The following is a 26,723-nucleotide window of genomic DNA, read 5'->3' on the forward strand; positions in this document are numbered from 1 at the left end:
TAATTAAAATATTAAATAGATAATACAATTAAAACACTTTAAAAAAATATTGTTTATTCACTAAATTGAATATAATTAATATATATAATATGTATATATATATATTATTGCATATTTTACAAATAAAACAAATATAGTCGGATATTTTTTATAGAAAAAAAAAATTTTTATTTTTTTTTCTGCCTTCTCTTAGAACTTTTGAAATGAACAGTGCACCAACATTACTTCAACTGATTTTGATTTTTAATTTACATTAAAAGAGTAGCTAAATTTAAATTTCGTTTATTTTTTGGCGCTCGTAAAAATAACTGTATAATAGTTAAAAATAATATGCTTAATACCCTTCTGTCACAATATGTGAATATTAAAATGATCAAAATAACTCTTCGTCAAAATGCAAATTATAATCAAAAGGAATGTGCCATAAGCATACTAGGTGTTTTAAGAGTTTTCGAAAAACTCTGAATATTCACACAAATTGAATTGATTAATATTATTATTATTTATATTAATTAATGTATAATAAAAATTTAATCAGTCTTTTCAATATCGATAAATCTTCTCGTACTATGTTTATGGACGAACATTATTTGAAATTCAAATTCCTCGAACGAACTTTGTTTCGAAACTGTACATACACTTGTAAACATATTTTGGACATTCGTGTTAACGATTAAATTACACTACAACCATTATGTTAATAATTGGAATAGCGATATTGTAAACATACAATTAATTAGAAACATATTTATGTATATACCTACGTACATATAGGTAGGGTTTTTCTGGAAATTCAGTTGTTAAGGGTGGAACTGCAAAGCAAATTTCTAATGGTACACTACATAGCAGTCACTATAAGCTTCTTAACATTAACTTATACAGTGCTGCGTATCATATAAACTATAAGTAATTTTTGAGCTATAAATTTTAAGTTTTCATATAAAAATTTTCCTGTAAAAAAAAATTGCATATTACTTTTATACAAACATATTTTTAAATATTTACTTACTTCTAAGACTTAAGCAAAATTTTGAATAGGTAGTATATCAAAGAAATTAAAACAATGATACAATATTTTAATGCTTTTAAATCAAAAGAAGTTTTCGGTTACTGAACTTAATAGATTAGACATCCTTATGGCTTAACGGATAGCAAATCCTTAATAAGTTTCATATTCAGACTTCAAATAAATGAGATTGTGTAAAAAAATTCGTAATTTTATTGCAATTTCGTTAAAATAACCAAATACTTGTACCCATTGTATATCCAATATGCATTTAGGACAGTATGACCTCAATCGCAATGAAACTCTTGAGTAAATTTATGTTTATGCATACATAAGTACCAAGAAATTTCATATTAAAATCGGCTAAAATAAATTGAAAATTAAATTAACACATTTTATTAGTGCACTACTAAAAATTCTCGGTTACAAAATTTTAAATCTATTCAAATTCTACTTTTAAAAATTAAGGACAAAACATTTACATACATAAAATATTTAGCTAAAATCAAGCGATAAAAAAGTTTAAAAATAAAGTCAAATAATAAAAGAATTGTTTCCACTTCCAGATTCAAAAGAACAAATGCGATTAGATTCTTTGAAGTAGTCATCTTCAAAATTTACATTAAGAGATTTTCCACTTTTATACTTAATACTTTCTACTGATTTCGACCTCATTCGCAACTTATTTTCTACACAACCAAACGGCGTTCTTTTGCCTCGGCTATTTTCTAAGAAACTTTCTTTTTTTGGTGTTGAATAAAAAACGTTTGTGTCTTGATATATTTTAGGACTGTTTTCCTTTGATTTTGTACTTGATTTTTGTTTCTTGTGCATATTTTTAACTCTCTCAAGAGGTTTATTTTTTGGTTTATCTAAATCGTCAAATTTCATCATATCTAACACGCTTTGTATCAACCTATCCTCACTCTCATCTTCTTCGTCACTCAAAGTTATTGGAGGAAGTTCTAAGTTTTCATTATCTTCAAAAATCAATGGTGTTCTATCAATTTGTAAAGTCGGAGAACGCGGGTCACATTCTTCTATAACCTTTCCAGCTACTTTTACTTCCGGGTTTACATTTTTAGGAAATAATTCATTAAAAGTATCTGTTTCTTCAAAAACAAAACTTCTTGATTGATCTGAATCAAAAACAATTGGAGTACGCATTATACTCGAAGTTGGAGATCTTGGATCTTTAAAAACATAATCCTGACCTTTGCCGTTCATATTAAGTTCCTACAAAAAAATTACAAAAATTAATTTTCTTTTTACAACTTTTTCAGGTATTATATGCAAGTAAATATGAAGGTAGATACTTACATTTAATGGTGTTCTCATTACATCTGGAGATCGGGGATCTTTACTGTCGGATTTTATATTTTCTTCAGAACATAATTTCTTGGAATTTTCCGCACTTCTAAATAATTTTGAGGATTTTGCACCCATTTTTAATGTTCGATTTCTTAGTTTGTAATGAACAATGATAATTTTGAACCTAACAGCTGTTCTTCGTTTTAATTTTTCAAAAGTACAATAAAATAAATATGTATAATTTATATTTAAATTTCAAATAAATAAAGTTGGCTATATTGAATGTCATCAAGTTGGAAGTTATTTGTTACCCAGCAAACATACAATATATAAAGTGCTGCCATATTTTTAAATTTTTTTTTCTGCTGTCACTAGTGACATTTACTGTGTTGAATGGGTTCATGTCCATATTGCCGGCGGAAAAATTTGTAAACAAAAATAAAATTTTCAACTTCCGAGAATTGACAAAAGTTTATTACTAAAGTGGTCGGTTTGTATATTTTTTACATTTGTTTTAATCTAATATTCCATTCTAACGTGTTTATGAATTATGTCTACAAGAAATTCATTGAATATCGGAGATAAATTTCCAAATTTTCAAGCTGAGACCAGTGATGGTCAAATAGATTTCTACGAATGGATGGAAAATTCATGGGCTATATTGTTTTCACATCCAGCTGATTACACTCCAGTTTGTACAACTGAACTTTCTCGTGTTGCAAATTTAGTACCAGAATTTAAAAAACGAAATATTAAACCAATCGCTTTATCGTGTGACTCTGTTGAATCCCACCGTGGGTGGATAGAAGATATTAAATCATATGGAAGTAAAGCAAGATTTTATTAATCAAAAGTGTTCCTACTAAAAATTTATTCTTAAAGGTTTGTCAAGTTTCAATTATCCAATAATAGCGGACGATAAACGTGAATTAGCTGTAAAGTTTAATATGTTGGATAAAGATGAAATAGGGAAAGATGGCATCCCATTGACCTGTCGAGCTGTCTTTGTAATTGATAATCACAAGAAATTAAGACTGCAAATACTATATCCAGCTACAACTGGAAGAAATTTTGAGTAAGGCAAAAGATTTAGCAAAATGATAAAACACAATTCTTTTTTAAAACATACATATTTTTAATATTTTACTAGAGAAATATTACGAGTAATAGATTCGATGCAACTTACTGATAACAAGAAAGTAGCAACCCCTGCAGACTGGAAGGTATGTAATTTTTTTCTTTAATATTTATTATTTTCAGCAATAATTTATAATCAATTTTGTAATTTTAGAATGGGGAAGACTGCATGGTTTTACCAACTATTAGAGAATCTGATATTCCCAATTTGTTTCCAAGAGGAATTACAACTGTAGAAGTGCCATCTGGCAAAAGATATATTCGGAGAACTCCACAACCAGAATAAATATTATTTTGAGTAAATTTAATCTTTGTTATGAACACTTTGATAAATAAAATTTTTTATAATTTCATTGGAATGCGATATATTAAATGTTAAAATTTCAAGTTATGATTAACCACTTACATAATCCTAGGTATGTCAAAATAATCATTAAAAAACACCACATTATTCTTAAAATTCTTTATTAATTTCTAAATGAATTCCTTATACAATTATATCCTACATGACCTATACTAAAAATCAAATCCCAACAAATATCCAAAAAAAAAAAAAGAATTATAATACCAAACCATGAAGATAACTTCAGTCTTTTTATCATCAATTAATAATTCTTTTATCATCAATTAATTCTTTTAATAAATTTAAATAAATTTTTTAATCGTTTTTCATTAACTTGAAAGTGAAGAGGAATTAAAATTTGAAACAAAAACTATTTATTCTTTAGATTAATGTTTTTAATTTACTTTAATTCGATGATTATTAGTCTGTTTTGTTTTTTTGTGATTTTAAGAAAAAATTTATACGCCATTATTTTTTGTTTTATTTGTTTCTGAAGTAATAAAATGCATTGCCCTGAGGTAGTAATTTGAACATATTTAATTCTAAAATTGAAAACTTCCGTAAAAAAAAAAATATTTAAAATTTCAATGATTTTGCAATGAGGGCGGCTGTCGCTTGAGTTTTATCACCGTGAAATTTCTTTAAATGTTCAATAACATCTTCTCTACTAAAGCCTAATTTAACAATTTCAGAAATATCGTTTTCTGTAAATTTTTCGTTTGGTGTTAATTCTGTCGTTTGCGATTGATTCAATAAAGTTGAGCATGAAGCATTATTATCAGGATCGGAACTTCCGCTACCTTAAAATCAAAAACATTTTTTTACAAAAAGATGAAACCTTCAAACTTATACGTACCACGCTCTTTATGTTCTTTTTTGCTTTGTTCTATAGCACGTTGTATTTCTCTTTCCTCAGCTGTTCTTGTTGAATCCTGCAAAGCTTTCATTTCCTCTTCTGGACTTCCAGTCAGGCGGGCACATTCTATAAAAGAATAGTAGCTATTTTTAGTACTTTAAAAATTTTTAATGTTTTTTTCAATTTATACCTGGTAAATCACTTTCGGGTAAAAATCTTGTTTCAGTTCCTGTTGTGCCGATCTTTAAGACATTATTTTGAAGGTCAATGTTGCACTAAAAACAATGATAATTGAGTAACCTAATGATATAACTACATCTTCATCTTGGTTTGTATACATACTTGATGTCGTTTTAACATGTCTAATCCTAAAAGCATGTCCATCGGTTGTTCTTCTAACACAGAAAAACTTGTTGTTAAAAAATCCTTTTCAATCTGCATTTGCACCATATGAATTCGACCTATAATGCGCTGTGTTCCTACTCCCTTCGCTATACCTTTCCATCTAAAATTTATGCATTATTTATTTTTATCAATGTATATTTTGATTAACTTGTCTTTACCTGGTATCAACCAATCTCATAATATTACAGCGCTCTGCGCAATTGGCACTCATTATTGTAGTCTGAGCACCTGAATCTATAAATGCTTTAACTGGCACCCCATTTACTTTGCAGTCAATGTAACTAAAAAACAGTTTTTATTTTAATATTGCAACTAAAAATAATAAGCAAGTTATTACAGCATGGTCACTGTTCCAAAAATTTCTGGACTGTATTCAATAGCAGCAGCCATGTTATCCTGTATATTTTTTTGTTTTATCTCTTCTGCAATCATTCTTTGAGCTTCGGTGTCAAAAGGATCTGCTTGCAGCATTCTAATTCTTTGCTTTTCTCTGTCTCTTCTCTCAGCTAATTGTTCTCTCAAAACTTTTGCGAACGTTTCCAAACTTCCAGAAAATAAAGCATCAGCCAGTCTAGCATTATTTTGTTTTAATAAAGCTAAGTGTTCTGGATTTTGTAGAAACATATCTCTTACAACAGCAGGATCATCTTCGGGACCAACAGTTATGTCTGTATCATTAGTTTGCATAGGTACACCTGATGGTTGAGATGCTTTACCTGCTGGCCGTGACGTGTTTGGAATTGCGATGTTACCGAAATCTAAATTGCGAACTGAACAATAAAAAAATTTGCAAGTCAGAAAATCACATAACCTCATCATATGTATTTCATAAAATTTCTCATAAAATACTTACCACCACCTAATAAATTTGATGATGTCGATTGTTGTTGATGATTCAGACGTTGTATTATAACGCAATCACCATCTTTAATATTGTAATCCTTGAGCGATTTTTTATTGTCATACAAAGGTTGGCCATTTGCAACCACAACAATTTGTGGTCCAGGCCATCCTGTTTCAATTTCACAAAAAGCCTTAAAGTTTTCTAACTCTAGGTCTTCAGATACATCTAAAACAAAGACTTTGTCATCTAAAGAAGCAACTGTAATTTTCATTTCCTCTATTTATTTTTTAACCGCACTGAACAAAGATGTTTAATCCACTATTCAATGATTTTTATCTCTTTTTGATCAAAAGTGTTTTGTTTGTATTATAACGAAAGAATTTATATTGTACTTAAAAAAACATTATTTTTCTTTTGTTCTTACTCCTGACTGTTGTGTATTTATAAACAGATATTGAAATTATAAAAATGTTTTTATCAACTATGGTTGTATTGCGGTAAGCAGAAACAAAAATTATATACAATTAAAACAATACGTGTGTGTACATATGTTTTTTTAGAGAAATTTTGATTTTAAATTCGTTTTGATAGAAAACCAGTTATAAAAATATAAAAAATTTACAATATCTTATATTGAAAAAAAAACTTTTTAAATGCAAATATATTTACGGAGACCGCTTTTTATAATTTACCAACTTATAAACTTATTCCACTTTTAGTTATGTTTCGAAAGTTACTTTAATGTTCCTATCTGACTCGTCACTAAAAAATTTAACAAAAAATCTCAAATTATAAACAAAATTATGTTATATGAAATATTTAATAAGTCATAAAAAAAAGACATTGAAGAGTTAAAACAAAGAAAACTTTTCAAATTAATGAAATATTACGAATTTCTTTTAAAAACTTGGTAGTATAAGAATCTTTTAAATAAGAAAACTTAAAAAAGTATGCAATAAAAAATTTAATCTGGCAATATTTTTTTTGACATTATTTTGTAGTGGTGGCAAATTTACTCTAGCGGTGAAAATCGTAAATATATTTTCTCATGTTAAGAAATTGTGATTTTTTATTTTTGTACTTATGGCTATGAATACATGTGTTTACACTGAAACTTGTCAGCTAGAGTAAAGAAACGTATGTCAACCGTTGATACAAAAGTGGTTTTCTAAACAGGTATAATGAATAATAATAAATTAAACCATTTCAAGTAGCTAGAATATTTCTTATAAGAATTTTTTGAATTTTTAAACTTTTAAATTAGTGAGTAAAAAAAGATAACAACTTCTGAATCTTGAAAATCCAATAAGTTGTATTGTAGCCCTTAAAAACAAAAATGCAATCTGCCAAATTTAGTTAAGTATTTCGGCTTCATGTTACTTTTTGTTAAAAATTTTAGGTTCCGCTCAAATACGACAAAACATTGAATTTAGATTTGCGGTTTGTAATGAAACTTTTGCTATGCGACACCGATATTTTAGTATGTGCTTCACTACCGAAGACACACATAGCCGTGCATAATCATATTTAATTATCAAATTGAAGATTTATCCCCATAATCATATTCAATTACCAAATGAAGATTTATTATGTATGAACATTGGATTTTGTATCAAAAAAATTTAAATAACTTTTTTGATGCAAAATAGCTATGCGAAGTTAATATACAATTTAAATTTTTGTGAAAATGTTTTTTCTTAGGGTAAAAAAATCAAAAATACAACTTGTATACAATCTATTTCATAATTTATTTAAATTTTAAAATAATATGAAAACAACATTACATAATTTTTTAATTCTTTTATTGATTGTAATTTTTTTTTTTACTTACATACTTACACACATACGTACATTTTAAAATAAACCACAAATCATATACATAGGTAGCCTACGAAAATGAAATTATAACGTCAACTTAATTAATTCAGCAATAGAATTCTAATTGTGGAATAGATTACTTTGCAAAATATACATTAAGTTTGGCAAATTGCCAAGGCTTGTGTCGACATTATACATATGTATATATATTTGGTGTGGAATTATGTATTTTTTAAATATGTACGAACGTATGTATATAAACGTTATTTATATTAAGTACACATAGGTAAATATTTATATATATTGGAATTTTCATATAAATTTTCAGATTATTTTTCTTACATCAAAATATTTAAATTTTTTCAGCTACATAATTGACTTTTTATAAGAAATACTAAAAAAATCAAGGCTCGTCAATCGATTATCCTAAAAAAAAGCGTACGTAATTACAAAATTTTTAATATTAATAAAAAATGGTATTTAGCACAAAAAAAAAATTAAAACAAAGCTTAAAATTCCTATTTCAGGAATATTAATGTAAGTATGCTCATACATACATACATACATACTTATTTTCGGAATGAATATTTTCTTATATTTTTTTATTAAAATTGAATTTTAAGAGTTATCAGTATTTAACATTAAATGGTGAAAACTATGACACCATTTTACTATTATAACAATAATTATTTTTTTTATAAATAAATACTTCCATAAATAGCAATAACTAAAAAAGTACAACCTGAACTTATTTGTAAATTTTGTTTTTATACAATAATTTTTTACGTATGCTATGAGCTATCCAATAGATCTTTCCAAGAGATAAAGGGCAATTGATTTTGATAACTAAAAAAATAAAATTATTGAAATCTTTATTTTAGAATGTTAATAAAAATTTATATTATTTTGTTATAATATTAGGAACCAATTACATTTATTTTAACTATGTTTTTAATTTAAAATAGCATGTAATTTGATTAAGGACCATTTTTGATTTTGATTCTAGAACAAAAATTAATGTTATAATAAGGTAATAGTTTTCAATTTTCGAAAATGTGAAAAGTCCTCTTATATATTATGTGAGTCTTGAAGTGTAAACAAATAAAGTAATAGCAGTACACATCAATTAGTTCTGGTAATCATCTTTAGACGCTGCATTTTTAATACAATGTATACACTGTATTAAAAATACACCAAAATACACCGAAAATGATCCTTATATGTATTATTAAAAAAAAAAAATTATTAAAAAATTTCAATAAAAAAAGTTACATACCAATCAGGAAAAGAAATAATCAGATAAGTAGTTTTGAAAGAATGAAAGTATATAAAAAACATTATACTATAAAATATAAAAAATAACTATAAAATAAGTCATGCAACAGGAAATATACACGTAATTTTTAAAATATTTAATTCGATTGACTAAGCCACATTAAAAATATTTCTATAGCGAAAAAAGCTCAATCTAAAAGGTCTTTTTTTTTAATTAAAAGAGGAAATTTATTTACTTGTTCCTTTTTTTTTTTTTGTTTTTTAAACACCAAATTTAGAAAAAAAATTAAAAATTGAAAATTAATATTAATCACAATAATATTTCTTTATTAAGTATGTGATTTAACAGTATTCATTACAGGACTTAACCTTCTTCCATTAACTGCTGTAGCATTCGTTGCTAATAATGATGAACAACTTTCCATACTACGTAATCTGTGTAAATTAACTGAACTACCTCCAGTAAATGTACTTGTTGTAGCCATAGTTGTACTTTTCCTAGCTGATGCTGTTTTAATACCTATTTATATACATATTTTTTATAAATATAAAATTAAGAAATTTTCAAATTAATATAAAATGTATAATACCAAACCTATCCAATACTGCATACCAGACACGTCTTTTAAATACAAATACAAAGAATACTAATACACCTTGTAATATATTTGAAAAATCACTTATATACCATAAATATACATTCTTTTGATCATAAAATATTGTACTGATTATTTCTAAAATCCATGTTATACCCATTACGATAAATAATTTTGTATTCATAATAAAACGTGTTTTATCAACAGTAAAACGTGTTTTTATAATTGGTTTATCAGCATTTGTACTTTGCATCCTTTGTATATCTTTTTTAACTTGATTACAATATTTTAATGTTAAAATGAATAATATTAAATTAAATAAAAATAATATTCCTACGGGGCCCAAGAAAAATACTAAATGTGGTTTTGAATGAGCATCTAAAATAAAAATAAAAAAAAAACATTTATATAATAAATAAAAATATATTGTAATATTATTTACATTGAAACCAACAACGTCCTTCTCCAAATTTTGGTTGTAAATCATCACTAACTAAATTGAATCTTGTCACTGACATTGTTAATAATGTGATTAAAATTGGCATTCCCCATCCATATAAAGAATACATTAAAAATCTTTTAAGTTCCTGATTACCAAAATTACCACGAGGTCTAGATGTTGAACTGTAAAAATTTAAAAAATAATTAATTAATTACAATATTAATTTTATTCTAATAAATTATTAATATATTCAATTAATTTTATTTTAATGTAATTATACATTTTGTTACACCCCGTAATTAAGAAATTGCTACTTTATAAAATTTAAATAAATATTGCACTTTACCTGATGAAGTTACTTATTCATATTTTTATAATATCAAGGAAATAAAATGTGGTATATGAAGCTTGTATTAATAAGTAACGAAATCTTTACTTAATTTTACAAACATAATTATCGTAAAGATCAAGATATCAAAGTCGTAAATAATATGCTATTTTTATACAATATGTAAGTGATAAAAATTTATTTGCACAGCATGTAAGTAAAAAAATTTTAATTATGAATTTGCACAGCATTTTACTGAAATTTTCGATATTCAAGAAGCAATGAAGTATTTTACTAATGTCAAAAATCATATAATTAAGAATTACTATTTTGAAAACTTTCAGATTTTTGTAGTGGCAATTCAAATACTACATTATTATTACTATTGAGGATAACTTCGAAATTGCAGCGATACCTGTATTAATACACATAGTATTAATATAATAATGCAACTTATAATTGTCGGATTACGAATTAATACAGAATTATACTGCAATTTTATAAGTCACCGTGTAGCTGTAAACAATTAAATGTGGTTTGGGTATAGTATAAAAAAGTTTTTACATAAAATTGAAAATACTAAGCCAAAATTTAAGTATTTCAGTTCAAATTAAATTTTTATACGTAAACGTCCTTCGAAAATTAAAAATAAAAAATTAAAATTAATATTTATTAATTGTTATTGTTAAAATTATTTACTTATCGATAATCACTTGTTGAGATATGAATTACTTTTTAATGAAAATTTTATTTTCGATATTATTTTTTTTTTTTACAGAGAATTTTTATATATACGTATATATATGTATACATATAAATATTTATAAATATCTTTGTCAATATTAATCAATTCATTATTATTGTTCAATTATAGTGAAGAAATATAAAATTTATTTATATATGTATGTAAGTGGATACAGAGAAATTCAATTAACAAAGTTTAAAAGAAATCAGTGGGTGCCATCAACACATCAAATGATAAATAATCGAATGAATTGTTCGTCATATCGATATTTTCAGACTTTCACAGTCATTTTTCAGTCAGAGTAATTATTAGTAAAGTAATAAAATTGTGAAAGGTGTTTAATTTTAATGAGTATTTTTGATTGAATCTCATAAACATACGGTATAAAATTTGAAATTATATTCGAGCTTTGACATGAAACCAAATTGTGAAAATAATTTAATAGTTTAAGTTGAAATTATGTGATTTAAGTAAATAATTGGAAATTATAAATATTTTTATTTTTAAGTTAAAAGCAATTTTACAATCACATTCCAATAACATAACTGTTCTACTTAAATTCTAAAGGTGCCTTCATTTGTTCTTCCAACAAATAAAAGAACAGTGCAAATTTTCATTAATCAATTTCAAAGTCATTATCCTACAATATTCTTATGCAAATTCATACGTTTGTATGGGTGGAATAGTGTGTATGTATTATGAAATTATAAAATTTAATTTCTTTAATAAACAAAAGAAAATTAAGAAAAAATATCTTCTATTTTACAGACGGTCATCTAAATATTTTTGTAACAACAGAAAAATAATTAAAACTTAAATATAAATAGAAAATGTTAAAAATATATAAAAAAAAATTTTTTTGTTTATTTTATATTTTATAAACAATTTTCAATAGTTTTTGAAACACAATCTTAAAAAAATTATTTTTCTGTTTTACTCGATAATATTTTATTAAATGCTTTTTGGTTTTCAAGTACAGTGCAATTCAATTAAGTTTAACCGCACAATAAAAAAAATTACTTTAAATTGCTAAATTCTATATTTTCTATATTTTCTATAATACAGAGAACAACACAAATACTTTCAAATGATACATGGACCTTAATTAATTTATAATAAATACGTACATATATTTTACATAATTTTAAAGCTTAAATTACTCATTGTTCTACAAACAACACGATTGGTTATACATACAATTTTTGCAAACGGGGTTTCACTATATTTTTTCCGAATTTCGGTAAAAACAAAATTTTTGTAGGATTTAAACCTTTTACGCGAAAATTACTTTTTTGTGATAACATAATTGAATTGTATAAAATTTAGATCAATCAAATTATTATCCGGCAATATTTTCGGTATTAAAATTTTACATTTAACAATTTCGGACTTCAATATTTGCAAAAGAAAAAATTGTGTAATAATTATGTAATAATATTGTTAAAAGCTTGCAATATAAATTAATTTAAATTGTATGGCACTGAAATTATCTCTATATAGTACTAATATAAACCTAACAATTTATCAAAGAATATTAAGGCCCTATAGATCAACTTCCCAGGTCGCAATGCGTTGTTACCTGCTGTAATCTAATATTAGAGTTAGAAAAATTTTTAAAAATATCAAAGGGTTAAATTTATATTTAATGGTTTCCACCCCCCTTGGATATAAATGCAAAATGTTAATGTTTATAATATAAAATAGCGAAATTAGATTGTAAATGATTGCGAATATGTTATTAGAGCACTAAAAATGTCTAAACACCTTTTTGAAAATATTACACAGGTGTATAGTATTGAATGAAATAAAAAAAAAAAAACGATTTTATTTTTCAGAATTCAAGAAAATTGAATTTTATGAGAATTTTTTGCATTAAAGATTTTCAACAACATACAGTCAATTATTATTTTTGAAATTAAATAATTATAAAATGAAATTTTGTGACTTCAATATTGCCATAATAACGCATATATGCATATTAATGTTACACTATATACAAACTGTTATTCTAAAGTCATATGAGCCTTGCTATAACTTCTAAATAATAATTCATTCAGAAATTGCAGTCATAGGTAATTCATGCATATAAATATATATATGTACAGTCAGTAACAAACACATCAGAATGTTATATTACTCAAACTGTCCAAATTTTCTTTTATCTGTACACCAAAAATTATGATAAAATTGAAGCCATAAATTTAGTATAAATCCAGTTCAAATCCCAAATTTTGTAACAATAAAATTTAATTTTATTATTCATAATTTTTTTATTTTTGCACATACTTATATGAATATGAGCAAGCGTATTAATAAACAAGTCCGTAAAGCCATTTAACACCCAAAAAAATGATTTTATGTTTATTACATAAAATATGTACCGTATTGTCATTTCATGACTGTAATTAATTATTATTTTGTTTTATATTATTAAATATTTAATTAATTTGCTATTAAATTGTATTTAATTAATTATACAATTGAATAAAATATCGGTAAAGAATATATAAAAAATTTGGTATCTATAACGGTAACGATATAAGATAACAGAATTAAATGAGATAGCGAAAAGCGGATTGCATATTATAATAGATAATACTCGGAAGACCACACATTTTGTGAAAGTTTTCTTAATCAACAGCGGCGTATGAATCAAAATTCCACTCAGCTGGCGGTGATATGCATAGGTGTATATTTCTGAATTTAATATGAATATATGGATATGTATATATATATATAATATGAATGCACATGAATATGTATATGAGACTACCATTTCATATTTCCTATTAATATTAATATTTCATTGTTGTTTGATATTTCATATTTGAGTTACTTTATTAAAAATTTAAAAATATTCTTTTATAAAAAAAAGTAATATCTCTTATGTAATGTAGCCGAAAATTGGATTAAGTGTTTGGGGTTCTTAATTTTAAATTTGCAATTTCAAATAAAATTCACAGTAGCGGGGATATCAGTAATTGGCATTTTGATGGGGCATTGTTTATTAGCAAATATTGGAAAGAAGAAAGAGAAAGAATAGCAAAGAGGCTGGGCATTTGGTTATCGGATGTTTGCCGAGTTCGGACATCGGGGTGGTTGAGGACGTGCAACAGGCACTCTGCGCTCTAAAAACGAACGCACAGGCAAGTGGTGCGCTCTAAAAACGAAGCAGAAAACACTTTTTCTTCACGAAGAAAAGAAGTGCAGGTCTTTGAGCAGAAGACCTCCCCTTATTAATAAGAAAATCAGTAGAATGTAGCATTAAAAGAAAAATATTAAAATATTTATATATAAGTATATCTTTAAACCTTGTAATTGCATTTATATAGTAAATTAATAAAAATCTTCTTAAATACATTTGTGTACTGTAGTTTAAGTGTATTACGAGTATATATAATAGCATGTATACTTAACATTCGTTAACTTGAGTAAATTGGCGTCAGACATAAATTAAATATTATATATGAAAAAAAAAAATCCTGTCAAATTAAATTTTTAAGTAACTTAATTAATTTAATAATACCATGTAATAATAGCTGTAAGAAATAGATTCCATAAGGGAACCACAGGTTCATTTTTTATATTAAAAGATTAAATTCCCCACAATGAAGTCATAATTTTTTTTTTGCACTCCCACCTTAATAATTCTTGAAATATTAAATTGCAAAATGTATTTTTTTTCTCTATTTCTTGAAAAAAAAATGAAATGAAATGAAATTTGTCCTTTATTAAAGTTGAAATAAATTTAAATAGTGGGATTTAAAGATTAATTATTATACGAGTACTTCTTGTTTATAACGATAAAAAAAATGTCAGAAAACATATACTTTGTGGACATTTTCATAGATGAGAATTTATAAAAGTAATTAGTAATTACATTTTGTATTCTTTTTAATATTTTATGTACTTAGTATTACAAGAGGAAATTTTATTATCCATCAAAAAATTGTGTTTTATTAAATATCCTTTAATTACATAATAACATAAGCCAGTACATACCCAAATGTTAACCAAATATCAAAGCACATTATATTCATCCATGAAAATGCTGCCATCATACTGAAATATATAAAAAACGCTTAAAAGCAATATAAATTTTATTCATTTTATATATACATAAAATTTGTATATTTAAAAGGATAATATATATATATATATGTGTATATGTACGTATAACAGTATTATAAATAAATTGATACTTACCAAATGAATAACATAATTTATCATTATTTGGTGGTGATATTTGACCAATTGCTATTCCTAAATAAGCAACAAGTAAACAAGATACTAAACATATTAAAATTTTTCCTGGTAAATTTCTTAATTTCGGTACACATATATATACTAAAAGTGTTAAGAAGAAAAATACACAGGATATTAATATTCCAACTGAATATATTTTAAATTTTATTTCGGTATTTTCTGTTGTCGATGGAAAACATACGAATGTTCCAACCTTAAAAAAAACGACACATTTGAAAATTGAATAAATTAATATTATATTTTTTTTTTAAATTTATTTATTATATTGTATTCAATGAAATTTATAATATATTAAATATATGAAAAAAAAATATTATTTATTACCTGTGTACTTTTTGGACCCTCTAATTTTTCAATACAATATTCAGAATTTGTAAATGAATTTTGTTCATCTTCATTTGGTAAATATAATGAACCATCCTTATAATTAATTAAATGTAATTCTCTTGGATCAATATTTGGATCTAATTTATAACTTAAACAATCTTGACCATATAATGTTCCATAAACTATAATTGTATCGTAGTATATTACAAATGAAAATTAAAATAAATTAAATAAATTGAAATTTTTTTTAAAATTGTGAAGTCTTTTTATAGTATAAAATAAAATATTATAGACGTTGATTTTTCTAATTCATGTTTTATGATTTCAAAATTGTCTGAGACAATATGAGCTGAGTTTTGTCATGATGTTTTTGAAGCGAGACGAATTTCATTGCATTGTTGGTACTTTTAATAAGAAAACTGTATGTAATATTTATAGGAGATAAAGCACCGAATTCTACTACATATTTGCATCGGATCATACCTGTAGTTGCTAAATAAACTAAAATATTTTGGCTCAGAAAATTGGAAAAGATGCTTACAAATGCGGACAAAAATCCAAATATGGTGGCCATCACAAAGTTTACACGACATAAAAGAAAAGAAAGAAAAAAATTATACCGCGCAAATCATCTCAGGCACTTCTATAATCTTTGACATTTAAAAATTTGACATCCATCTAAATTCTCATCAATTTTTTATTGACATATAAAATTGACAATATCCTGCCAAAATCCAGTTTTAATTTTTAAGTCAAACAGCATTAGTCAAGTCAAGCTGAACAAGACAAAAATCATTCCATTAAAATGAATCTGAACTAAATTTAATAATTGTATAGGTGATAATTACAAATTAAAACATTAAATACGGTAAAATTATGCTAAAAATTTTCATTTAATTATAATTAATTCGTAACAAATTCCAAATTGAAAATATAAATATGAATGACAAATTGCAAAAATTCACTATTTGCGCATATAGAAAATTAATTTCTTCTTCTATACATTTTACTTAGTTCAAATAAACATGTTAAATAAATAGAATAAATTCAATAAATTAAAATTGAAATCATTAAGAAAATCGTTAAGAAAACAATTATAACAATTTTATACTTTTAAATTATTTAATATTTAAAAAATAAACAAAATTAAAAATTGCATTTTTCAACTGAAATTCGCCATAAAATTAAAAATAATTTGAAAAACAATTATTTCTCATTTGATGTTTGAAATTTCATTAACAAAAAATTTTGCCAATTGGTATGAGAAGGTGTGCTTTTAGTGTATAAACGAAGCCAAAAATAAATTGAGAATTTTTGGTATTAGCAAAATGAAAGAGATAACGATAAAATTTTTGTAATTATCCGGACATCATTAAATTTAGATCGAAAAAATATAAAATTTGTTTTTGGTCAACTACAAAATTATTAAGCGGTACGAAATTGCACAAATTAACAAAATTTATTAAGTATATACGCAAACAAATTCAGACCCAGCACATTTGCTTTAAACAACTACATACATTCTTACTATAGCAAGGTAGAAGCGTCTCTACAAATTATCCTACATATGTATACTGTGTTTAGCTATCACTTAAAGTTTTACATCAAACTAGTTACATTATGTCATATCGTTCGGATATTTTATAAACCATTAAAGTAAACAAGATTTGTGTGTGCAAAGGAAATTGTGCTGTAAGTGTGTGTTAATTGTTTTACAAAATATTTGTGTAACACTTTAAATGTTTATATAAAATTTTGTTTTAAACTTTTTAATGGTTTATAAAGAGGAAAAACTATAAACAAATGTTTACATTATTTTGCTTTTGTTTATACAAACATATACATATATAGCTATATATATGCAATATATTTTATTGAATTTACTAAGAATTTTTAAATTCTATATTGTGTGGTATGTAAATGTAATAATATAATTAATTTTATTGTAATATAGGCAAAACTAGTAAATTAGAGATTTAATAAAAATGATCCCAATATGAATATTTTGTAATTACAATTTTTTATTTTTTATGAATGTACATAGGTATATACATATGCAAATGAGGAGTTTTATAACGTACGGTGAGTTTGCGAGAAAGCAAGGATTGCCTTTGGCCGTAAAGAAGTCGTTTGACAAAGAGCACCAAGATCCGAATATATTTAATACCTATGTAAAATCGGTACTTCAGTACGATTGTGAAACACGGCATATATCAATAATAAAGCACAGTCATAAATTTCACAGACGCTTCAGAATAATATTTGCAATATTCTGATCTAGAACAATAACAAACAATGAACTATATGGGCGAATACGGACCAGAAACTTATAAATGTGACTATAACAAAGAAAATGGAAAACTTTCATAAAAAAGAAAACGTAACAAGTTAGAAAGTGGAGAGTTACGCAGGCCAAATAATACGATAGCCAGGCAAGACGACGAACCACACTTAAGGAGACACTAATATAATGTGTAATTCAATAAGTAGTATAAACGATAATACACACCTTATAAAAAGCATGTTTATAACAAACTCTTAAAAATTTATTTTTCTTTTCAATTAATTTAAAGTCTTAAATATGTATCAAAGGAAACATGTAAAATATCTGCAAGTCTGTGTAACAGAGAACATGTTACTGTTTTTGAAATAATAGATCACATTTAATCAATAATATATGTATGTTAAGTGTTGTGTTTCTCATAAATCAATCGTGTTATATTTTCAATTAAATGGACATAATATGGTGATATAAATGCTATAAAAAAAGTATAGAATTTTAAATTGAATGGGATGGGTTCTTCATGTATTGTAAAAATAATTAATGAAAGTACAGAAAAATTTTACACATTTGTAGACATACATATATACGCATATGCATATTTTATTGGTTAAATAATTACATTTACGTTGATGATAGTGATACTGATGATAGTAATGAGATAATACGACAAATATTTTAATTGTGGTGTATGTTGGTTAAATATTAAACATCTACATATATGTACATTTAGTTTAGAAACTTAAAACAGATTAAACTTTTATGACTGATTAAAGAAAACAGGACAATTTATAAAATTTTTCTGGTATTTTACAATTATTGAATATACAATTACCTTACAATACAATTATGGGGAAGTTAGATAGTAACATTGATAAGTAATTTAACTGTTATGAAAATTTTGTCCGCTATCAAAATAATAATTTAATTTTATTTAAGTAAAATAAGTTTTAAATTTGAAATTTTCTTAAAATACTTTAAAATACTTTGAAATATTTTCTAAGAAAAAATACTCATGCAATAAATTATATATTTTATTTTTCGTTATTGTTATACATACAAGCATTATATAAAACTTAAATATCGAACTTATCAAATTTATTTTTGGTAATTGTTTACGGTACACATGATTCACTCATTAACCATTGTATGAGAACAGCGCCGTTTCATTAATTTTTCTACATAATATCTTCATTAATAAAATATGTACAGTTGTATAATTGCTTAAATTCAGAAATTCTCAATTTTCTATTATTATTGATAATATAATTATGTTTGTTTAATCGTACAAAAAAATATTTTAAAATTTTGGATAAGATATTTAAGAATTTTTATTAAATGATAATCTCGCTTACTGTACAATGTACACAATAATAATAATTCGCGATAAATTATATTTTAGAGCGTACGCTATAATAGTTTATGAAAAATCTCATAATATATACCATGCAGTATAATATGTAAATATAGTAGGAAAGCGGTAGACACTATACAAACATAATAAATAATAATTACTTATAAATTATTCTAATACTTATGAGTTCAATTAACAATAAAATTATTTAATAAAATTGAAAATTAATTAAAATCGCAGTAAAAGTAAATAATGTGAGCGAACAATTAAAAATCACACGTTCACCATATGCAGAAGCTTCTAAAGGCGATAAGAAATAAAAATAATGAAATTTATTGTTAAATAAATAAAAATGTGCACGTCATTATGTTGTATTTAATCAATCGTTTCGTATAAAAAAATTTATGAAATCACCGACATTACTAAAAATAACTTTTTTTTTTAAATTTTATCAAAATAATTATATCCCAGTAAGACATAATGTTATTTTTATATCCGCATATACGAACCATCCCAGCTGTGGCGTTAAAAAAATAGTGTTCAAGATACATACATATATAGGCGCAGAAACACACATAATACGAGTAATATTCTTGCTTATGGTTTAATACTATAATTATTCTAAATTTATAGAAATCTTAAAGATTCTGTAGAATATTTTCACTCTTAAAATTTTGCCCATATATTCTGTTATTTGCTTCACTCGTTGTGATGAGCTGTTATCCAAAAACTTTTTGAATGAAAACAATACCGAAATTCAAAATTTTATATGAAAAATAAAATTCTTTTCAATAATGTCTAATCAGCTCAAGTGATCAGCCCAAGATTATACGACCGTATTTAGATTATATGGAATTTACGGAAATTGACACGTTTTTATTGAAACTCAAAATATATATGAGTACCTACATTCAAAATATTTAAAAATTTCTAATATCAAAGTAGATTTTTTTTTTTGAAACGCGACCAATTTTAATATTAAAAAACTATTAAAAAAAATTTTATTTCTTTTATGAAAAGATTTTCTTTTAAATTCATAAATAAAATATGAATTTTTTGTGTGATAAAATTTTGAGAAAAAAAAAAATAAAATTATGAAGAATTTTTTTATATTTTTATATAAACATATTAATTAATAAGAATATTACGTTGTTTTGACTATAATAAAATGCAACCTACATTAATATTTTCATATTTTAAAACATATGTATCTAGTATGTATATACCAAAAAAAAAAAAAATCAGAAAATTCTTTGATATTTTGTGAAAATTAAATTTTAATTTATAATATAAGATTTTCTGTCTTAGAAACATTTGGAATGTAATTAATAAGAGTAAAAATGTATGTACATAAATTTATTAATAACAAATAATAAAAACATATGTTAAATTCAAACGAATGACTTATTGTACAAGAAAATATTTATATATTAATTTTTAACTAGTTAAGACTTAAAAGCCTTAAGATAATTTTAGGGCACTACTATATTTTGCCCATAATTTGCTCCTATCATTTGAATGTGTTCAAACAGCAATGTTACAATTTTTTTAAGAATTAGATTTTTAACTAAAAATGTAGAAGAAGAATAATGATTCCCTAACATGTACTACTTATTGTGTAAGTACAAGGTTTACGTGGCTCGCTAACGAGTGAGATATTTCGGTAGTGGCTTTGTGATTCCGATTCAATTCTCACGACTTGGGTTATAGCTGTAATACTGCAATTTGTCAGAAGCCTGGATGTAATGCTATAATGTAAGTGAAAATGAGAGTTACAACAGATATTATGGATGGATATGAGAAGATGGTCAATCTAGTAAATGGAAAAAAAAACTTACTATACCTATTTACAATTATAATTTTATAAAATATTTTACAAAACCATATTATACAAGTACAAACTCACCCCTCGGTTTAATAACATCTGATATAATTTCTTTATTAATTTTCTTATAACTATGAAATATAATATCTATATCATTATTACTTAAATCTGGTACACAAATTGCTGTACCATTATATTTAATACGTTTTTCATTAATTTTACAACAACGTGGAATACATGGAATCTCATTACATATTAAATCTTTTTTATTACAAGTTCTAACCATATATGAATATTTTAATTGATGATCAAAAAAATTTTCCGAAATTTTCTTTATTTCACCAATATTATAATCATAATCAAAAACAATTTTAAAACATATATCATTTAAATTATATTTTTTATTTAATTCATTTATATTTAATATATTATTTTTAAAATCAAATTTATAATATTTATAAAAATAATCAACTATAACATTATTATTATCATTTAATTCAGGACATTCTAATTTTTTATAATAAAATATAGTTGGTTGTTCAAAAAATATTTTAAAATAATTATTAAATATTATTTCACTATTAATACATTTTAAATTTTTTTTATCATATATTTGACCAAATGGACAACATTTTTTAATTGAATTTATTATTAAATGATTATTATTATTACTATTATCATAATTATTATTATTATAATATATTGGTGTTGATATAATTTCATCATCATCTAATTCTATTATACAATATAATATATAAATTTCATTTAAATAATATGTAATACATGATTCTTTTGTAATTATAATTGTTGTATTTAAATTTTTATTATTATTTAATTTAATAAAATTATATTTTTCACAATTTGGTAAATTAATTATATTTGATTGTATTATATTAATACCATTTATTATGATATCTTGTTGTAATCTATTACTATCATTATAACTATTATAATTATTATTATCATTTGAAATTTGTGTATAATTAGTACAAGAAAATTTATCACCACGATATGTTTGAACACCATTTATTGTTTTTGTTAATACAAAATTATTTGGGCAACATGTTGATATAACAGTACATTTAATTAAATTTATATTAAAAATACTTATAATAATAATTATGATTATAAAATAAATATTATAAATTTTTAGTAAATAATTATTATCTTTATTATATTTAATCATGTTTTTGTTTTTTTTTAATTTTTCATCAAATATGTGTATTTAATTATTATAAACACCGAAAATTTTTGATCAAATTACTGTTATCGCATAATGTTATGTTTTATGTTGAATTAAATTTTAAGTATAGCAACATTTTTATATTATGTACGGTAATTATTTTGTTATTATTAGTGTGACAATCCCTTTAATACTAAAGTATAATTGAAATGAGAACTGTATGATTCTTTATTGAAATTTCATAGCATGCATATACTCATATACATACGAGTATATGTATATAATATATACATATAGAAGAGTATAATAATTCTTGAGTAAATAATTGTTATTGATATAAAACTTATACTTAAATATTATGATTACAAAACTTTTTGAACCTTTTGCTAAATTTATATTATAGAAATATAATATGTAGAACTTTATAAATCCATTGATATTTATTTAAGTAGAAAATAATAATAATAATAATGTAGCTATATAAATATATGTATACCTAAGTATATAGAATAGTTCAGTTATCTTTAATTTTTGATACCAATTTATTGAGTTTTGATATAATTTTATTATAGCAGCCGAATTACCTATAATTTTTTTATGTTTTTTGCTTTAAATAATTTTTTTTTATTTTTAGAAATAACTGTAATTGAAAATAATGTGCAACACGCTTATATATGTATATACAAAAAGGTGTGTTGTAAATATCGCACATTGGGAAGAATAACGACAAAATTCAAGAATAAGACGAATGTAAATTATTATCGAAGGCTAAAAAACGTTGATTTAGAGCTATTCTACAAGTATTGATAAAAAACAGCTTTAAACATACATATATATTAAAGTATAATAGTAATAAAAGCAAGTTTTCGACTCTGGATTTTGACTTATGTCATTCTTCTCGCAAAAGTGCGATATGTAATATCTATATGTGTATAGATGTGTATATATAAACATAATATTAATCAATCAATCATTTTTTATCTAAAAAGCAAATTAATTTTTTTTTTTGAAATTTTTGATTGTTAAGTATTAAAAAATTTAAGAATATTTGGATTTAGTATTTTAAATTAGAGAATTAGTAATTTTAAATATGTTTATATGAATATTAGGGATAGATGTGTATATAATAGGAATTTAAGAATTATAACAGTATTGTATAACAGTTTTACATCCTGTAAATTACAATATACCCATATATATATTTTTATTTGAATTCCTAACTTAGTTTATCTTATGAGTAATCTTGGGAATTTTATGATAATTGAAATTTAAGTTGCAAAATAATTTTAGATTAATTGCTAATAAATCTGTGGCTATAAGTAAGAGCATTTTAAATATAATTAGAATTAGTTTTAAATTGTATTTTGAATTAAAATCTTTTAGTCTGGAATATTTAAAATAATATCCAAGATTTAAATTAATTTTCATAAATATTTGTAATTTCAAATCTTAAAATCGAATGGAAGGAACGAAAATTTTTAAAAAATACTATGATTATTGATACATTTTATAATGTCTTTAGTTGAATATTAGCATAAGTACATACATATACATACATATATAATATATTTTACGCTTTAACATCAAAAGAGCTAAAAATTCTTAGAAAAATTTCACTTTTTATTACTTTTTCCTAGACATTTTAGTAATTTTTTTTATGAATGGAATCAATTTTATTCCATTTTATTTGAAAAAAAAATGAGAAATAATTTGGAATACGCATGAAATATTTGCATAGTATTGGAAATTTTTATCAAAATTACTATATAGGAGTAGTGAAAACTTTATAATTCCTTATCATCTAAGTGATTGTAAAGAAATAACATCTGCTTACATTATTACATTAAAAATATACTAGACATTATAAATGTTCTCATATCTATAGTAACATTCAATGCTGAAAGCCGGGTTTTGATTGCTGCACAAAACTTTTTTAAGAAATTCTCATTTCAGTAGTCATCTATAATTACTTATCTAAATGGTTTAAAACATTAGCATTTTAGTTTTTGCGAAAAATAAGATATTTTTCCTCATAACCCAAAGTAATTTTAGCCACCATAAAAATTCCATTTTAATATGAAATTGTAACAAAAATAAATGTATGATGTTAGATTACATACATACTTTAACAAGTAATTCATTAATTTTATAGTTTGTGTATGCATGAATAACGTATAATAAATTTACATTATAAAACTTTTATAGCTCACATTTAAACATTGTGACCTAAAACTATTAATTTGTAAATGCATGTGTCAATTTCGAATTTTTAGGTAAACACAGGGCTTTACATAATAGGATGGCTAATATAACTATTCAATGTATTAGGGTAATTAGCAAATAATTTCTTCTTGAATGATAGTATACATATATAATTGTTATTAAGCAAGAATTTTATTTATAAAGTTTATTAAACACAAAAATGTTATTAAGAATCCATAAAAAATCATTTATAAAATACAGAAAAAAAAATTCAAGAGATATATTAAAAATCACCCACAGTGCCTAGTAAATTCTAATTATTTGATATTGGATTCAAATGCTATTTATAAGAAATTTTAAAAAAGTAAGGATAAAATATCGTCATTATTTTAATAAAGGGAATATTTAGAATCAATTAACAGAATCCTGAAAGTTTGGAAAATTCATTTGAATTATTTTAAATACAATATTTAAATATTCTTACTATAGAATACGAAAATATTCTTCTCTTCTCAACATTAGAATAATATTAAAAATTGTTTTTAATATAAAGAATTGATCTTCTTAATTAATGTAAATAAAAAGTAATAAAAATTTTACTTACCATGCGGTTTAATTATATTATAACTTCCATTTGTTAACATATCAATATCATGAAATTTATATTGTATATCAATATGACTTGAATCTGGAACACATATTCTTGTACCATTAATTTTAACACGTTTCTCATTTCTTTGGCAGCAACGTCGTACACATGGTATTCCCATACATATACTAGGACGATTACATGTTCTAACCATATATGAAAAATCAACTTGATGATCAATAATATCATCATAATCATATACTGATTCAATACATATAGAATTATAATCATATTGTTTATTTGTACCAATTATATTAAATGTATTATTATTAAATTGAAATTTAATATATTTATGAAAATAATCAACTACAACTGTTTTATCATTAGAACATATAATATCTTCATTAATAAATATTGTTGGCTGTTGAAAAAATTGCCTAATATGATAATTAAAATTTTGTTCGCTTTTAATACAACGAGAATTTTTTTTATCATATATTTGACCAAATGGACAACATTTTTTTATTATATTTGCTGTTATATAAGATGATGAATCTTCTAATAATTTCTCACAATATAATATATATGTTCCATTTAAATAATGTGAAATACAACTATTTATTGGTATTTTAATTATTGGTTTATCATTTGTTATTTTTATTAAATTATATTTTTCACAATTTGGTATATTAATATTATTTGTATCAATTATATTACTACCATTTATATAATATGTATTTGTAAATGTAAATGATGGATTTTTATAATCATCTGTTGTTATATTTTCATTATTATCAATTCCGCCGGAGTCTCCACTGATTCCAAAATATATTGAACGATTCGAACATATATATTTGTCTAATTCAAAATTCTTATAACCACTTATCACTTTATTTAATTCTAAATTATGTGGACAACATGTTGTTAATATAACTGAAGTATTAATTAATTGTATTTTTAAAAATATTAAAAATAATAATTGTAATATTAAATTAATATTAAATTGATTTTTTAAATAATGGTCTTTATTATATTTAATCATAATTATAAAAATATTCTTCAGCATGGATTAAACTTAAAAAATAAAACCACTTATGTAGATGCAATTTTGAATTTTCCTATACTGTATATATGTATGTATTAAAAAATTTGTATGTATATTGAGAAAATTAACCAGGAACCGTTATTGAAATGCAGATTTTAACCGTTATTTAATTTAATTAACGATGTTATTAATAGAAGAGCTACGTTAATACTAAAATAATAGGATAAAATTGAATTATTGGAAAATGATGGAAAAAGGAAAGTTTTATTCTTTCTATTCAATTTTCTTATTTTTGTTATTATTATGAGCAAAAAATTTAAAAATAAGCTTTCCTAAATGTAAAATGATGAGCTTTTCCGTTAAAATTGAAATGGATGAAAAAAATAATCTTTTATCCCGGAATTACAATGTTTAGGTTGATTTAAAGTGGAAATTGATTATGTATTCAAAATTAATGGTAGGTAATGAACCTTATTTATTAAAAATGTCATTGATTTTATTTTGATTATATTAATTCAATATTACTTGTCTAGATATTTTTATTT

At 23.6% G+C, this 26,723-nt stretch overlaps 4 protein-coding genes across 5 annotated transcripts; 1 reads left to right on the forward strand and 3 right to left on the reverse strand.

The window, feature by feature from the left end:
- Positions 1-1,430: 1,430 nt before the first annotated feature.
- On the reverse strand, positions 1,431-2,540 carry LOC129616233 (uncharacterized). The gene is made up of 2 exons (XM_055531766.1): positions 2,327-2,540; positions 1,431-2,242 (listed from the first exon to the last, which is right to left on the reverse strand). The coding sequence occupies exons 1-2, from the start codon at positions 2,450-2,452 to the stop codon at positions 1,541-1,543; spliced, it is 828 nt and encodes a 275-aa protein (XP_055387741.1). The 5' UTR covers positions 2,453-2,540; the 3' UTR covers positions 1,431-1,540.
- A 169-nt stretch (positions 2,541-2,709) lies between these two features.
- Positions 2,710-3,807, forward strand: LOC129615679 (peroxiredoxin-6). 2 transcript variants are annotated; one of them, XM_055531026.1, is made up of 5 exons: positions 2,710-2,803; positions 2,879-3,144; positions 3,200-3,392; positions 3,468-3,540; positions 3,609-3,807. In XM_055531026.1, the coding sequence occupies exons 2-5, from the start codon at positions 2,958-2,960 to the stop codon at positions 3,738-3,740; spliced, it is 585 nt and encodes a 194-aa protein (XP_055387001.1). In that variant the 5' UTR covers positions 2,710-2,803; positions 2,879-2,957; the 3' UTR covers positions 3,741-3,807. The 2 variants fall into 2 exon arrangements, with proteins under 2 accessions (XP_055387001.1, XP_055386990.1); XM_055531015.1 differs by having other exon boundaries at positions 2,728-3,144.
- A 95-nt stretch (positions 3,808-3,902) lies between these two features.
- On the reverse strand, positions 3,903-6,759 carry LOC129615672 (protein DDI1 homolog 2). Its single transcript, XM_055531001.1, has 7 exons — positions 5,912-6,759; positions 5,396-5,828; positions 5,217-5,339; positions 4,996-5,158; positions 4,844-4,928; positions 4,654-4,779; positions 3,903-4,597 (listed from the first exon to the last, which is right to left on the reverse strand). Exons 1-7 carry the CDS (start codon positions 6,171-6,173, stop codon positions 4,374-4,376), a joined length of 1,416 nt encoding a protein of 471 aa, XP_055386976.1. The 5' UTR covers positions 6,174-6,759; the 3' UTR covers positions 3,903-4,373.
- A 1,675-nt stretch (positions 6,760-8,434) lies between these two features.
- Positions 8,435-25,347, reverse strand: LOC129616525 (G-protein coupled receptor Mth). The gene is made up of 9 exons (XM_055532181.1): positions 25,173-25,347; positions 21,241-21,420; positions 15,697-15,881; positions 15,313-15,565; positions 15,109-15,187; positions 10,034-10,215; positions 9,586-9,969; positions 9,365-9,515; positions 8,435-8,566 (listed from the first exon to the last, which is right to left on the reverse strand). The coding sequence occupies exons 1-9, from the start codon at positions 25,345-25,347 to the stop codon at positions 8,512-8,514; spliced, it is 1,644 nt and encodes a 547-aa protein (XP_055388156.1). The 3' UTR covers positions 8,435-8,511.
- Positions 25,348-26,723: the final 1,376 nt, after the last annotated feature.

Source organism: Condylostylus longicornis, unplaced genomic scaffold (assembly GCF_029603195.1).
Source record: "Condylostylus longicornis isolate FDR11 unplaced genomic scaffold, ASM2960319v2 ptg000005l, whole genome shotgun sequence".
NCBI classification, from domain to species: domain Eukaryota; kingdom Metazoa; phylum Arthropoda; class Insecta; order Diptera; family Dolichopodidae; genus Condylostylus; species Condylostylus longicornis.

What these genes read in the sequence shown, in the direction of transcription:
- LOC129616233 (XM_055531766.1), bottom strand. Translation starts at nt 2,452, where the DNA reads ATGGGTGCAAAATCCTCAAAATTATTTAGAAGTGCGGAAAATTCCAAG. An exon ending in TAATGAGAACACCATTAAAT is followed by an intron (nt 2,243 to 2,326) that starts GTAAGTATCTAC and finishes ATTTTTTTGTAG; the next exon opens with GAACTTAATATGAACGGCAA.
- LOC129616525 (XM_055532181.1), bottom strand. Translation starts at nt 25,347, where the DNA reads ATGGTTAGAACATGTAATCGTCCTAGTATATGTATGGGAATACCATGT. An exon ending in TGATATGTTAACAAATGGAA is followed by an intron (nt 21,421 to 25,172) that starts GTTATAATATAA and finishes GTAATAAAAAAG; the next exon opens with ATTTAATATGTAATGAGATT. An exon ending in TAAATTATGTTATTCATTTG is followed by an intron (nt 15,188 to 15,312) that starts GTAAGTATCAAT and finishes ATTGCTTTTAAG; the next exon opens with CGTTTTTTATATATTTCAGT.
- LOC129615672 (XM_055531001.1), bottom strand. Translation starts at nt 6,173, where the DNA reads ATGAAAATTACAGTTGCTTCTTTAGATGACAAAGTCTTTGTTTTAGAT. An exon ending in ATGAGATTGGTTGATACCAG is followed by an intron (nt 5,159 to 5,216) that starts GTAAAGACAAGT and finishes CATAAATTTTAG; the next exon opens with ATGGAAAGGTATAGCGAAGG. An exon ending in ACCCGAAAGTGATTTACCAG is followed by an intron (nt 4,780 to 4,843) that starts GTATAAATTGAA and finishes ATTCTTTTATAG; the next exon opens with AATGTGCCCGCCTGACTGGA.
- LOC129615679 (XM_055531015.1), top strand. Translation starts at nt 2,868, where the DNA reads ATGTCTACAAGAAATTCATTGAATATCGGAGATAAATTTCCAAATTTT. An exon ending in AGATATTAAATCATATGGAA is followed by an intron (nt 3,145 to 3,199) that starts GTAAAGCAAGAT and finishes TTATTCTTAAAG; the next exon opens with GTTTGTCAAGTTTCAATTAT. An exon ending in CAACCCCTGCAGACTGGAAG is followed by an intron (nt 3,541 to 3,608) that starts GTATGTAATTTT and finishes TTGTAATTTTAG; the next exon opens with AATGGGGAAGACTGCATGGT.